Raw genomic sequence first — 13,120 nt, 5'->3', positions numbered from 1 at the left:
AGTTTTCAATTTATTTATTTCAGGTACTTTTATATAGTACTGTCAATTTACACTGTGCTTTACATATATATATATATATATATATTGCACATTCACATCAGTCCCTAACCCTCAAGGGGCATACAATCTAAGGTCCCTAACTTACATTCTTACATACACATATTAGGGCCAGTTTAAACAGGATCCAACTGACCTACCAGCATGTCATTGAAGTGTGGGAGGAAACTGGACTACCCGGAAGAAACCCACGCAGGCACGGAGAGAACATGCAAACTCCAGACAGGTGGTGCTGTGGCTGGGATTCAAACCAACGACCAGTTTCTTCTCAGCTGCAATAAATAAATTTTTGGTTGCTATAAATATGTGTTAAAAGAACATAAACAGGAAAAATATTAGTGCCAAATGTATTCAAGAGATGAAAATGTAAGTGGGAATAACACAGTCTTATAGAAAATGTGTGAATTATTTCTGGTGCTGAAACCCCTGCACCCTCAATGCCCAAATCAAATTTAAAGTGTTAGTTCACCTTTACAGAAAAAATGTAAAGGTGAACTAACAGCGGACACCCACCCCATCCCCCAATTTGTCACATGGATGGACCAGATGGATTATAACTGGTCCATGCTGTCACGTGGACAGCTCTGACCAATCCTAATCCACCTGAGCTGCCCTGGAAGCATTGATGTAGAAATGGGAGAAGAGCAGGCAACCTTGGAGATAAGTATAAAAATATAATGGTCATTGGGGGGGGGGGGGGGAGGTGGGAATGTCCATTGTTAGATCACCTTTACATTTTTTTCTGTAAAGGTAAACTAACCCTTTAAGTGTATGTAAACCTTAACAATGATTCTTTCTTATTTGCTCCCTTTTGGTCAGTTAAATGCACAATTGAAAGTGTTTTGTTATATATGTTCTGTAAGTGCAAAAATAGCTGTTGAATATGTCAGAAATTCAGAGCAGAACATTATCACACGGAGCCGAAGTATCCCTCCTGGTTGTTATCAATTGGTCTTTGTGTTGTGCAAACTAGAGTAGCGTAAGGGTTTGAGTAGTTTAGCAAAAGACAGTTGGGAGTGCTGACACCACTCTGCTCACAAAAATAGCTGTGTGACGTCAGCACATAGGAGGAATAAGGAGCCGAGTGCATTTCTTTGTACTTTCAGAGTCTTTGAAGGGATACAACATGGGCAAATGCGCTATTATTGCAGAGAGGTAATGCATTTTTTTTGCCCTGACATACACTTCAAGAAGACAAATATGACTATCCCACATCATGTTCAATTGTGACTTTATGCAGAAAAACTGTAAACCTAATCGTAAAATCTGACCATAGAAATGTTTGTTACTGTGTTATTAAAAGAGATTTAAATGTAGATGTCTCATAGTATTATAAAACAGAGAAGGTTGGGGGTGTTCGAGGCGTTGTAGATGCACAAAAGCCTTCTAAGGCTCCATGTACATGGGATGTTTGGAAAACACTTCTGAACGATGGAAACGGACTGCTTGCATTTAGAAGCATTTTTTAAAGATAACCTCAGGAGACCTTTCAAAATGCCCAGAATGCAGTGAAAAACAATAAAAATAACTGTTTCAGGCATTTTGAGAGAAATAGAGAGAGCAGAAACAGAGAGAGCAGTATGTGTTGAGATGATCTGTCTTTTCTGGTTGTATTCACTATGGATCCCATCATGAGCATAATGCGGCACGTTCTACCATTTTTTCCTTCACGCAAAACCTGGAACTGACTGCGCTGGTGTACTGGGTCCATTTGAATACATGGAAAACACGTTGCATGCATTTCTGATGATGAAAAAAGGCTGTGGACAGCATCTGGGTATGCAACAGTTAAAAAACGCTTCTAAACACAAACGCTTATAAACGTTGTTAGCTGCGTTTACAATCATTTACAAGTGTTTGAAACGCTGATAAAATCTACTCCTGTAGACTCTACAACTGTAAACTCAACTGCCTGTAAACGACATAGTGTACACATAGGGAAACATTAGGGAGAGTTCAGGGGCTGCTGAAAAAAATGCAGAAAAGCTCCTGAACGTCAGTTTATTAGCTGCAGTGTACATGAACCCTAAGTCACAAAGCTAAAGGTTGTACAGTTTTACTGTCCACAGCTAGCAATAAAAAGATTCATTTTCATTAATGAAGCATGAACAGTAAACGCACAACAAATATTTGCAGTGCTGTAATTCTCTGATACTTGATAATATTTACAGTACATTGTAATTTATTGCCAAGGACATAGTGATCTGTTATTATATCATGCAACACTCATTTCAGTTCACCAATACTACAGTTTTATTTGTGAGCTAAAACAAAGCCAAAAACAAAAAGGGAGTTTATGTAGAAAAAAAGGACAGATTTTCATAAGAAGATTTGGATATGTTGCGTTACAAAGTCTGCATTTTGCATACACCATATGTCATATAAAAGTAAATGTATGTGTATGTAAGATGTAAACGAGATGCAAAACAACATAGCATCCCCATCTTGTTAGTACGTTTATATATTCTAATAAATACATAATCTGATCAATTCTATATATTCTTTATTACCCACAGTTAGTAATGCAGGAATGGGACTTATTGGCCCTATTGAATGTCAAACCATTGAAGAAATGAAAACTGTAATGGACACAAACTTCTTTGGACTGGTCAGACTACTGAAAGAAATATTACCGGACATGAAGAAGAAGAAGAGTGGACACATCGTAATAATAAGCAGCGTGATGGGAATACAAGGTACATTTTGTACTATGAAAATATGCTGGAACATCTGCCCCTCTAGCACTGTGTGGTGTATATGTCCTCATATTTGGGGTCCATACACACTGGCTTTAAAAAACGCCAGTGCTCTTGGCAGAAAAAAAATGCTTATTTTGAGTTTTTTTTTTTTTTTTACAGGCGATTGGGTGCGTTTATCTTTTTTCTGCCAAAAAACTGCTCTCAAAAACACAAAAGAGAAGGGTTTTTTTTCTGTCTCTAAACACTGAGCTTAAAATATGCCTCTAAATGTCCTAATGTGCATGAAAACATAGGATAACTTTAAAGGTTTCTATAGGAAAAACTTCTCTAGAAACAGCATTTTATTTAAGTCAGTTTGCATGCTTTTAAGTCTAGTACACACGATGAGAAAATTAGATAAAAATACCTCTTTCTGAGCGATCGTCTGATAATCTGATTGTTAGTACACAGCTTTTGAGAGCCGATCACGGCAGTTAATGGGAGCTTATCCGAATGGACAAGCATGAAAAATGTTCTCGTACAATAACAGAACAATCGATTTTTGTTTAATCAGTGCAAGATTTGTCCATAAAAAAAGCAAGTGACCAAGACCATGCATGCTCAGAAACGAAAGACTGTTTTACAATACAATACATTACATCATCGCTGGAGTTGTATTCTGCCTTATCAGAATTTCCATAACTCTAGTAACATATTTGTTTTCGATATGAGACTGGCATGCAAAAAAAAAAAAAAAAAATTATCGTTCGTCTGATATTCTCATCATCTGTAGAAAGCTTTAAACACACTTTGCCAATCAATTAAAGCAGCCGTCACTAAATGGCGGATGCGGACCTAGCCACTGTTTCATCCGAACCTGGTCACACCATTTAGGAGCCGCTTCTTTCCCCCATCCTCCGCCTCTGTTATAACAGCAGAGCGGACAGCAGGAGATAGAATATTTCTGCAGCGAGTGTGGAATAACAGCACAGTATTGAACATTGTGTGGGAGCTGTCATAACATTTGTAGATGCGGAAAGACCAGCATTGACTAGAGGGTGGGAGCTGTCGGGTTAACTTTTTAAGTTAACCAGAAGCTGATTGGAAGCAGGGCGGTCCTAGCAGCCAATCAATTTCTGGTTAATACAAAAAGTTAACCCCGCCAGCTCCCACCCTCTATTCTTTCCGCATCCGATCCAGAAATGGTATGACAGCTCCTGAACTCACGCTCTGTTCAATACTGTCCTGTTATTCCACACTGGCTCTGGAAATGTTCTGTCTCCTGCTGTCCACTCTGCTGTTATAACAGAGGCGGAGGATGGGGGGAAAGAAGTGGCTCTGTTCAATGATGTGCAGTGCTTCCTACACCCGATCCAGAAATGCTCCTCCTCCCGCTCTCTGCTCAGGTAGGAGTGTGAAGGGGGGCCGGGACACTACTCTGGCTGTGTGTGTGATGTAAAGGGGGGGCGACAAAATGTGAAGAGGGACAGTGCTGTGTGCATGTGGTGATGGTGGGGTGTGATGTAAAGGGTGGGGGGTGATCAGGGGCGGACTAACAATAGGTCATGGGTTAGATTCCCGACTATGGTGCCTCCTGCATGGAGTTTGTATGTTCTCCCTGTGCTTGCATGCGTTTCCTCCGGGTGCTCTGGTTTCCTCCCACACTCCAAAGACATGCTGGTAGGTTAATTGGCTCCTGTCTAAATTGGCCCTAGTATGTGTATGTATGAATGTGAGTTAGGGACCTTAGATTGTACACCCCTTGAGGGTTAGGGACTGATGTGAATGTTAAATATATATGTGTAAAGCGCTGCGTAAATTGACAGCGCTATATAGGTACCTGAAATAAATAAATGGGGCCCCCGGGCAATAGGGGATCATGGGGCCCCTGTGTCCTTGCCCAAACTCAAACAAGCCTATGAAAAAGGTACCAGGGGCATCTCATGGGGCCCCCTACTGACCTCGGGCAGTGCCCGAGTTTCCAAATAGTCAGTCTGCCCCTGGGGGTGATGTAAAGGGGGCAGTCCTGTGAAGGGGTGATGTAAAGGGGGGGCAGTGCTGTGGGGGGGGGGGGTTGAGGTAAGAAGGGCAGAGAACACAGGGATTTGTAATGCGAGGGGCGGGGCAATGCTGTGGAGGAGGACATGTAATGGGGGACCATGTTGTGGTGGGGGGATGTGAAGGGGCATATGACAGTACTGTTGGGTAGAGATGTGAAGTAGGGGAGGAGGGCAGAGTACACTTCTGAGGGGGTGTGTGAACGGGGCAGTGCTGTGTGTGTGTGGGGGAGGAGGTTGATGTGAAAAGGGCAGAGAACAGAAAATTTTACCGGTCGGACCTCCATGAATTTTAATTCTGTACCCCTGAATCAAAGCATTTTGCTAGGATCGTTCGAGCAATATGAATTTTATGGCTCACATGGACAAGGCCAGAAGTGGCAAAGGTTCTTACTAGGGATGCACCGTTTTTTTTATCTGCGAGCATGAATATCAATACTTTCGGTCAAGTACTCGCCAATACCGAGTACCGATACTTTGCAGTACAATTTGTGTTAATGGACACAAATTCCACCACAAAGAATAACAAGCGATTTGAACAGAAATGCGATTCCTGTCCAAATCGCATGTGGTTTCCCCACTGCTCCTGTGTGAACCCAGGCTTGTCATACCCCGAGCTCACACAGGATTTCAAAATGATGACAGCTGCTGCTGTCTAGCCTGAACTGTCATCACTGCAAGGAGAGGAAAGAAAGCAGCCCACCACTTTCTCTCCTCTCCTACAACTGACACTCAGCATGGGATGCCTGCTGGGAGGTTTGCCGCACCACTCCTGTGTGAACTCATGTTATGACAAGCCTAGGTTCACACAGGAGCAGTGGGGAAACTGCATGCGATTTGGACAGGAATCGCATTCCTGTTCAAATCGCATGCTAATCTTTGCGGCGCAATTTGCGTCCATTAACGCAAATCGCACTGCAAAGTATTGGTTAAGGTATCCATAGTATTTTCACTAGTACTCATGAAAATACTTGTATCGGCACCAATACCGCTATACCTAGTTCTGACATGATAAAAAGTATCTACAGTATATGGTATGACCACAGGCAGAGTCTTGAATATTTTCTGAGCAATATGAAAATGTATGTAAGGCTGAACTGAACTAATGGTGTTTTTCAATGTAGTTAACTATCCAAGTGTGAAATAAAAGTGTATGTTTGTTTTTGCAGGTATTCTGTTTAATGATGTGTATGCTGCTTCCAAGTTTGCTGTTGAAGGCTTCTGTGAAAGTCTCGCAATACAGGCACTAAAATTCAAATTGCAGTAAGTAAGGCTATTAAAACCTAAGAAATAAATGCATTCGGGGTGTGAGGGGTATGTGGGGCCAGCTGAGATTTTGACAAGCAGCTGTGTAGTGTGGACCACGCAGGCAATATCTCAATGGTTTGATAGATGACCATAAGACTGTTAGTGGAGGGGGGGGGGGCTGGGGACATGTGGATTAAAAAATAAGTGTAACTATCCTAAAAAAAAAAGTTAGAGGATACTGATATTTTCTGTACTGAGAAACAGTCTTTTCTGGAGCGCCAAGACCTTGCGCTGAATGCAAAATGGTTATGCACTGCAGGGCTGTAGATAGTTTTTTCTTTCCTGGGGATGGGGTGCAGGCAGCCTTGGGAATCCAGAGGAAAATAATTGGGCAGCATGCTGCAGAGAATTGTGGGTATGGAAAATTTGTGTATACAGTGGGAGGGGTTTAAAATTTGCACCTTCTCACTTTGTACATTGTTGCCATTGAACCCACAAAATATTCTTTACCGTGTCCCAAGGAAAAGTCTAGGAGACATGTAAAAACCTCAGACCAAGCATGACAGTAATACTTAACCCCTTTCCCGACGCATTAGTGGTAGGTGGCAGTATTATTTACCCCACCCCACATTGGTGGTCAGTGGCAATATTAACTGCTTTCTCGCCACCCTATAGCAGAAATACTGCTACAGGGTGGCAGGGCTGCGCAAAATCATGTATATATGTGATTTTGCATTTACGGGTAGGGGGCGTGTGAGCCACGTGCACGCCCTACCTGTGCCGCCATTGGCAGCCTCAACTGTCAATCACCGGGTACCGGCTGGTGTTTTCCCGCCAAGTATCACTGATGGGGGAGAGGTCTGTATGTAAACAATACAGATCTCTTGCCTGGCAGCTCCTGCACACTGCTTTGTATGGCTCTGCATAGCAGAGCCATACAAAGTAGTGTGTTTAAACAGTACAACACACACAGCACACAGTTAACCCAGATGTTAACCCCTTCCTGCCCAGTGTCATTAGTACAGTGTCAGTGCTTTTTATTAGCACTGATCACTGTATTAGTGTCATTGGGGATGTCAGTGACAGTTAGTCAGTTCCCCCCAGTGTCAGAATGCCTACCGCAGTCCCGATAAAAGTTGCTAATCACTGGCCATTTCTAGTATTAAAAAAATCCAGTATCTATACCGCAGAGGCGATCAAATACCACCAAAAGAAAGCTCCATTTATGGGAAAAAAGGACATAAATTTAATTTGGGTGCAGCGTTGCATGACCGCGCAATTGTCAGTTAAAGTAATGCAGGGCCTTATCGCAAACAATGGCCGGGTCAGGAAGGGGGGGTAAATCCTCTGGAGGGCAAGTGGTTAATTAAGTTTTCCCCGCATTGGTTGTCAGTGGCAGTGCTGTAAACCCACAAGCACACATTTGTCAGTGAAGAACGTGGGAAATCACAGCGCTCCTCTGTCACCACAGCTGGGAATGTGGGTGAGCAGGAAACAGGACTAGTAGAGTTCTCGATTTCTAATCTAGGTTTTGCACCTGCATTAATGCACAATCAGGGAGAACAGGTATTTGGACCCCATATCCCCCCTTTATCAGTGCCCCTATGGTCTATGTAATTGGGACAACACTTTGGCCACACCTGTAATAAGCAATAGCCAACTGTGACCAAGTTGTTGTATACAGTGTTCCACCAATACAACATAAAGCCACAGATGCCAACCGTACATATGCATTGAGTCTATAGTTCTATCAGCATGGTATTTGGCAGGGGTCAAATCCACATGCCAGTCACCACCTTTAAAGGAAACCTGTAGAAAATATGTAGGCTGCTATTGCTTAATTCTGCTTTTGAAAACTGTCTGGCAGCTATATTGATTTTCAGTATTTTCTGGGTCACTGCTGAGACAGCTGGGCGACTAGCATTTTTAAAAGGAGGTTAGCAGTAATATCCTTTGTACTTCTCTAGCACGTTTCCTTCAAATGGTATATGTAGAGGTTTTGTACATAGTTTCTTCCCAATTTGTCCAAAATGATAAAAAAAACTTAAATAAAAATGTTTGTTCTCTGTAAATAAATATAATATGCTGTATTTCATATTTGCTGTGAGCAATGCCATTCCTCTTGCTACTTCATCCAACAGTGCCTGTGCTTAGAGGCTGCTGTTTATTCTTTGTTGATCCCTCTCTCATGTCACAGCATTCTACCAATTAGATAGCAGTTGTGAAAACTCTGACTGGAAATCAGACTTTTAAGGGTATAGTCAAAGTTCAAAGTTTTTCTGGATATAGTGAAATCATCACTTTACTTATCCTTTCCCAGTTGACAGGCGTACCTCAGTTTATGAATTTCATTCGTTCTGAGGGACTTTTCGTATTGCGAAAAATTTGTAAACCGAAACGCGGTTTCCCACAGGAATGCATTGAAGACCAATTAATCCGTTCCAGAAGTCAGAAAAAAGTTTTAAAAAGTCTTTTATCTGTTCAAAACGCTTTATAAAGTGCACTTTAAAAGGCATACATACCGTACAGGGACATGATTAAAAATGAATTCGTAAATGCATTGAAAACCAATTAATCCATTCCGGAGGTCAGAAAAAAGTAAAAAAAAGTTTTCTGTTCAAAACTCTTTATAAAGTGCACTTTACATGCATAGTACTGTACAGGGACATGATTAAAAAAATTTCGTAAATGCATTGCAATTGTTTCTGTCGCAAATACAATAATACAGCTACAATCACCTCATAACGTAAATGCATTGAAAACCAAATAATCAGTTCGCATTGCTCACATCTCCAAGATACGCACATTCTTCACCCCAGACACCACCAAACAACTCGTACACTCCCTCATCATCTCATGCCTGGACTATTGCAATTCCCTTCTCACTGGCCTACCCAAACGAGCGCTATCCCCACTCCAGTCGATCCTAAACTCAGCGGCTAGACTCATCCACCTCACCAACTGCTCCACATCTGCCTCCCCCCTCTGCCAATCCCTTCATTGGCTCCCGATTGCCCAACGCATCAAATTCAAACTGCTAACCCTGACCTACAAAGCCATTCACAATGCCGCCCCAATCTACATAACTGACCTGATACCCAAATACTACCCTACCCGTGCCCTCCGCTCCTCACAGGACCTCCTACTCTCTAGCTCCCTGGTCTCCTCTTCTCACGCCCCATTGCAGGACTTCTCCAGGACTTCCCCCATCCTCTGGAACTCCATCAGACTGTCACCTACCTTCCCCACCTTCAGGCGCACCTTGAAAACCCTCCTCTTCAGGAAAGCCTACCCCAACCTCACCTAACACCCGACCTCACCTAACAACTAACCTCCTTCACTCCTCCTGCCACTCCATCCCCCACAGCCATCTCCTCCTGTGCCACCTTCCCCTCCCTCCTAGATTGTAAGCTCGAAAGAGCAGGGCCCTCGAACCCCTCGTGTATTGTATTGTTACGGTCTTGTCTCATATTCTGTTCCCCTTGCTATTGTACAGCGCTGAGCAAACCCTTTGGCGCTATATAAATACTGTATAATAATAATAAATGCGAAAAAAAATTTGTAAACCGAGCCATTATTTTCAATGGATTTTCATTCGTAAACCAAAAATTACGTTAACCAAGGCATTCGCAAACTGAGGTACGCCTGTACTATTTATTTTCTATTGGCTGAGGTCAGCCAGTAGAAAAATATATAATTAAAGCTAATGGGGAAGTAGAGTGTTTTTACACATAATGGTAGATTTACTAAAACTGGTACAATTAGAATATGGTCCAGCTGTGCATGGTAGCCAATCAGCTTCTAACTTCAGCTTGTTCACTTAAGCTTTAACAATAAAATCTGGAAGCTGATTGGCTTCTTTGCAGTGCTGCCCAGATTTTGCACTCACCAGTTTTAGTAAATCCCCCCCATAGATTTACAATTGTAATCTAGGAATTTCTAAAGAGCTATGACCTGAGAGAATAATAAAAAAAACTACAACTTCTATACACAGGTACTAATAAATTGGCTAAAACAAGGAATGACATTGTTTTCTTTAAAAATAAAATGTAGCATATTACCATTTTGTAATCTTTAGCCAGTAGGTAGAGCTTTAGTTTCCTTTTCATTTGTTTTACAGAAACTGCTTAGCAGCCTGTTGTAATCAGCCCATTGCTTACAGGCTCTGTAGCTGAATTTGCAGGTTAGATATAGAACTGAATGGCTTACTGTATCTCAGCAATTCATCCTTTATCAGACAGCTTAGTCCAGTGTTTCAATTAGGCAAAGCCAGCTTTAAGGCAAACAGCTTCTGCTATGCAATGTCTTTAGAAAAACCATATTGTTCTAGGAATACCTTTGCATTTATTAAAGCAGAAGTTTTGGGTTAACAAAAATAAACACACATACCTCTATGCTGCAGCATTGGTGAAATGCTGCAGCTGTCCCACATCAGCTATAAGTCAAAGAACTGAGCAATCACATGACCACTGATCACTTACTTCAGTCTGATCAGAGCGAAAAATGGTGACTGACAGCAATGGATTAGGGAGGGGGTGGACGCAGCTGGCTCCAGCTCTCAGCCACAATGCTGAAAGGTAGAGCCAGCTGTCAGACAGGTGGGTCAATCCCGACAATATTGTCTGGACCCTTGGAGAGCCTGGAGAGGTTCTGCCATGTCAGCAGATAGTGGGTAATAGGCCGCTATCAGCTGATTCTGGGTAGCAGGAGAACAAAAGTAAGTGCACTCCTGTTACCCACAGAAATATGGCCAAAAAAGCTTTGGCCATACTTCTATTTTTTTTTCAGATGTATACTTCTATTTTAAATATTTAATTGTAGATAAACATTTTTTGTTTGACTGTATTGTCTCATTATTATGTTGTAGGCTGAGCCTAATTGAACCTGGCCCGGTCATCACAGAATTTGAAAGGAAAGTCTACGAAGACGGAATGAAAATGGATCTTTCTGGAGCAGATAAGGAAACTGCAGAGATGTTTACCAATGTTTATCTTAAAAATTATAAGTCAATCTTCCAGAGCCTGGGCCAGACAGCTGAAGATGTAGCAGAGGTAAAAGCATTAAAGAATCCTCCTGACAATTCAAACTAGAGTTGACATCCAAAACAACCAACATATGATAGATAAAGGTCTCCCAATCAAACTGTTCTTAGCCAGAGCAGAAGGCAATCAGAAAATGTTGCTGTCTGTTCTTAGGGAAGAAAGAACATGCTAGAAGGCCTGGTTCAATTGCAGTTGTTTTCCCTAAGAAAAGCTGGTGTGTGGAATGTCTGCTGCCTGTACAGCTGCAACTTACCCTCGTTTTATATCCTAGGCAGGAACACTCAAGAGACCCAACCATTCCTTTTTGGGTCCAAAGCTTGCAGATATTACAGGACATTTAGGGACAGTTTAAAAGTGTATGATTGCAGCAGCACCCTCTTTTTTTTTTTTGTTTGGGACACCCTCTATGCAAGTTCCAGCAGCCTTTTTTAGACATTGACTAACCCCAACTCCAATCTAATCCTTGTGGCCACCCAGCCAGGTTCTGAAATCTGAGATGGAGTCACTGTCTGAGGAAGTGTAACAGACTGGACTTGATTTATACCTAGTCCTAGTCCTGCCACGATCGCAGCGTCAGACCCCAGACCTTCTCACCAAACTCGTGACCGAAGGACTAGCCAATCTAAAACCGTGATGTGACATGCGTAACAATGCCACACCCAGCTGTACCCTGCACAACGATTTTCCAGCTAACGGACCACAATCGACGTACCGGCAGCCTGGGCAATTGTTACTGGGTCAGGTTAATTACGCAATTAACCCTTCACATTGCCACCACCTCCTTTTTATACAGAGAAAGAGGAAACTCAGCGTTATCAGCTATAATACTATAATGATTGAGATAATCGTCTGTATAAAATGTTCCGCAGGCTGGTTATGCAGAGGTTTAAACAACCACAGTAGCGTCTCTTTAGAGGCAGGAATTCGTGAGTTGCAATACAGAGCTATAGAAACAGTTCAACACTTTCAGAAAGAAAGATTTATTACAAAAAGGTCAAACAGGAGCAATAAAAATATTTACAGAACAAAGATGTAACTAAGATATATATATAAATATACAAAGAACCATAGCACAGGAAAGAGATATCAGAGAGAGGTGAAAGGGTTAAAGTACTTGCCAAAGTCCTGGGTTAGCAGATCCAAGTTTCAGAGCAGAAGGGTGCTTTGATCTCCCTATGTTACGATGGAAAAAATGGGAGAATTCTTCAACTCAACTTCTTAGGCCTGCCAGCCTGTTTTAAAGTCCCCAGCAGGGGGGTGGCTCTGCAGTCAAAGGCCAATCTCCACTTAGGGCGCGGAGATAGGGGTGGATGCCTAAACTAGAGCAAAAATATCTTCCATAACTCATATTAGCCTATAACTTTTCACCTGCACAAGTGACAGTCAACCCGCGGGTAGATTATTATGCAGACAAGGCTGAGGATTTATTAGATATGAATTATGAAATTATATACTGCACGGTTCACGAGATCTATGTTTCTGCTTCCCTGTGTGTCCAAGACAAGGCGAGTGACCCACCAAAATGTTCGGCTCCTCTTAGCCCATCTGGCGAGATGCTCAGTTTTTATGTAAGTCTCTCATATTCCAAGATATGAGACATAGGGGAAAAATGGATTTGAGAAGTGTTTATCTGATTCTATCACCTACGCTGAGCTAGGTTTATTAGCTCGGAATCTCTTTCAACTTCTGGGAAAGTTTGCCTTATCTCTCCCGAGGTGTGAAATGGCACAGGTTCTTGGGACAGTGGGGCACCACGTGGCTCCCTGCTGGGATCTGGCCTGTGACACTTTTAACACACACATCTGTCACTGTGCCTCTCAGAGTGAGAGGGGGGGGGGGAAGAATGAGGGAATAACATGGCTACTCATAACAAAATGGCAGACTGCGTCAGTCTCTGGTGCGCACGTTTGCGACAAGTCCCTGTGGTGGCTTATCACACATTCTAGCTATTCAAACACTAGAAGAGCTCCTGATACCTGTATTACTTAGAAGTGAAGCAAAAAGAAAGAGCTCACCAACCTTGCGCATTACCTCAGTA

At 42.3% G+C, this 13,120-nt stretch overlaps 1 protein-coding gene and 1 long non-coding RNA gene across 3 annotated transcripts in view; one reads left to right on the top strand and one right to left on the bottom strand.

Moving 5' to 3' along the window:
• Nucleotides 1-13,120, bottom strand: part of LOC149462215 (uncharacterized) — a 114,840-nt gene that overhangs the window by 78,577 nt on the left and 23,143 nt on the right. For both annotated transcript variants that reach the window (XR_016312699.1, XR_016312700.1), the window contains exon 2: nt 198-329. This is a non-coding gene — a long non-coding RNA (uncharacterized LOC149462215). The remainder of the gene's footprint in view (nt 1-197; nt 330-13,120) is intronic.
• The window catches only part of LOC149462216 (retinol dehydrogenase 8-like), a 38,556-nt gene that overhangs the window by 18,657 nt on the left and 6,779 nt on the right, over nt 1-13,120 (top strand). The window contains exons 3-5 of the mRNA XM_089677313.1: nt 2,574-2,753; nt 5,962-6,055; nt 10,908-11,091. Coding sequence (XP_089533439.1) covers nt 2,574-2,753; nt 5,962-6,055; nt 10,908-11,091 — 458 coding nt within the window. The remainder of the gene's footprint in view (nt 1-2,573; nt 2,754-5,961; nt 6,056-10,907; nt 11,092-13,120) is intronic.

This window comes from Staurois parvus, unplaced genomic scaffold, assembly GCF_062004578.1.
Source record: "Staurois parvus isolate SC_StPar_1 unplaced genomic scaffold, SC_StPar_1.0 ptg000183l, whole genome shotgun sequence".
Taxonomy (NCBI): Eukaryota; Metazoa; Chordata; class Amphibia; order Anura; family Ranidae; genus Staurois; species Staurois parvus.
This window is presented reverse-complemented; position numbering and strand designations above follow the sequence as displayed.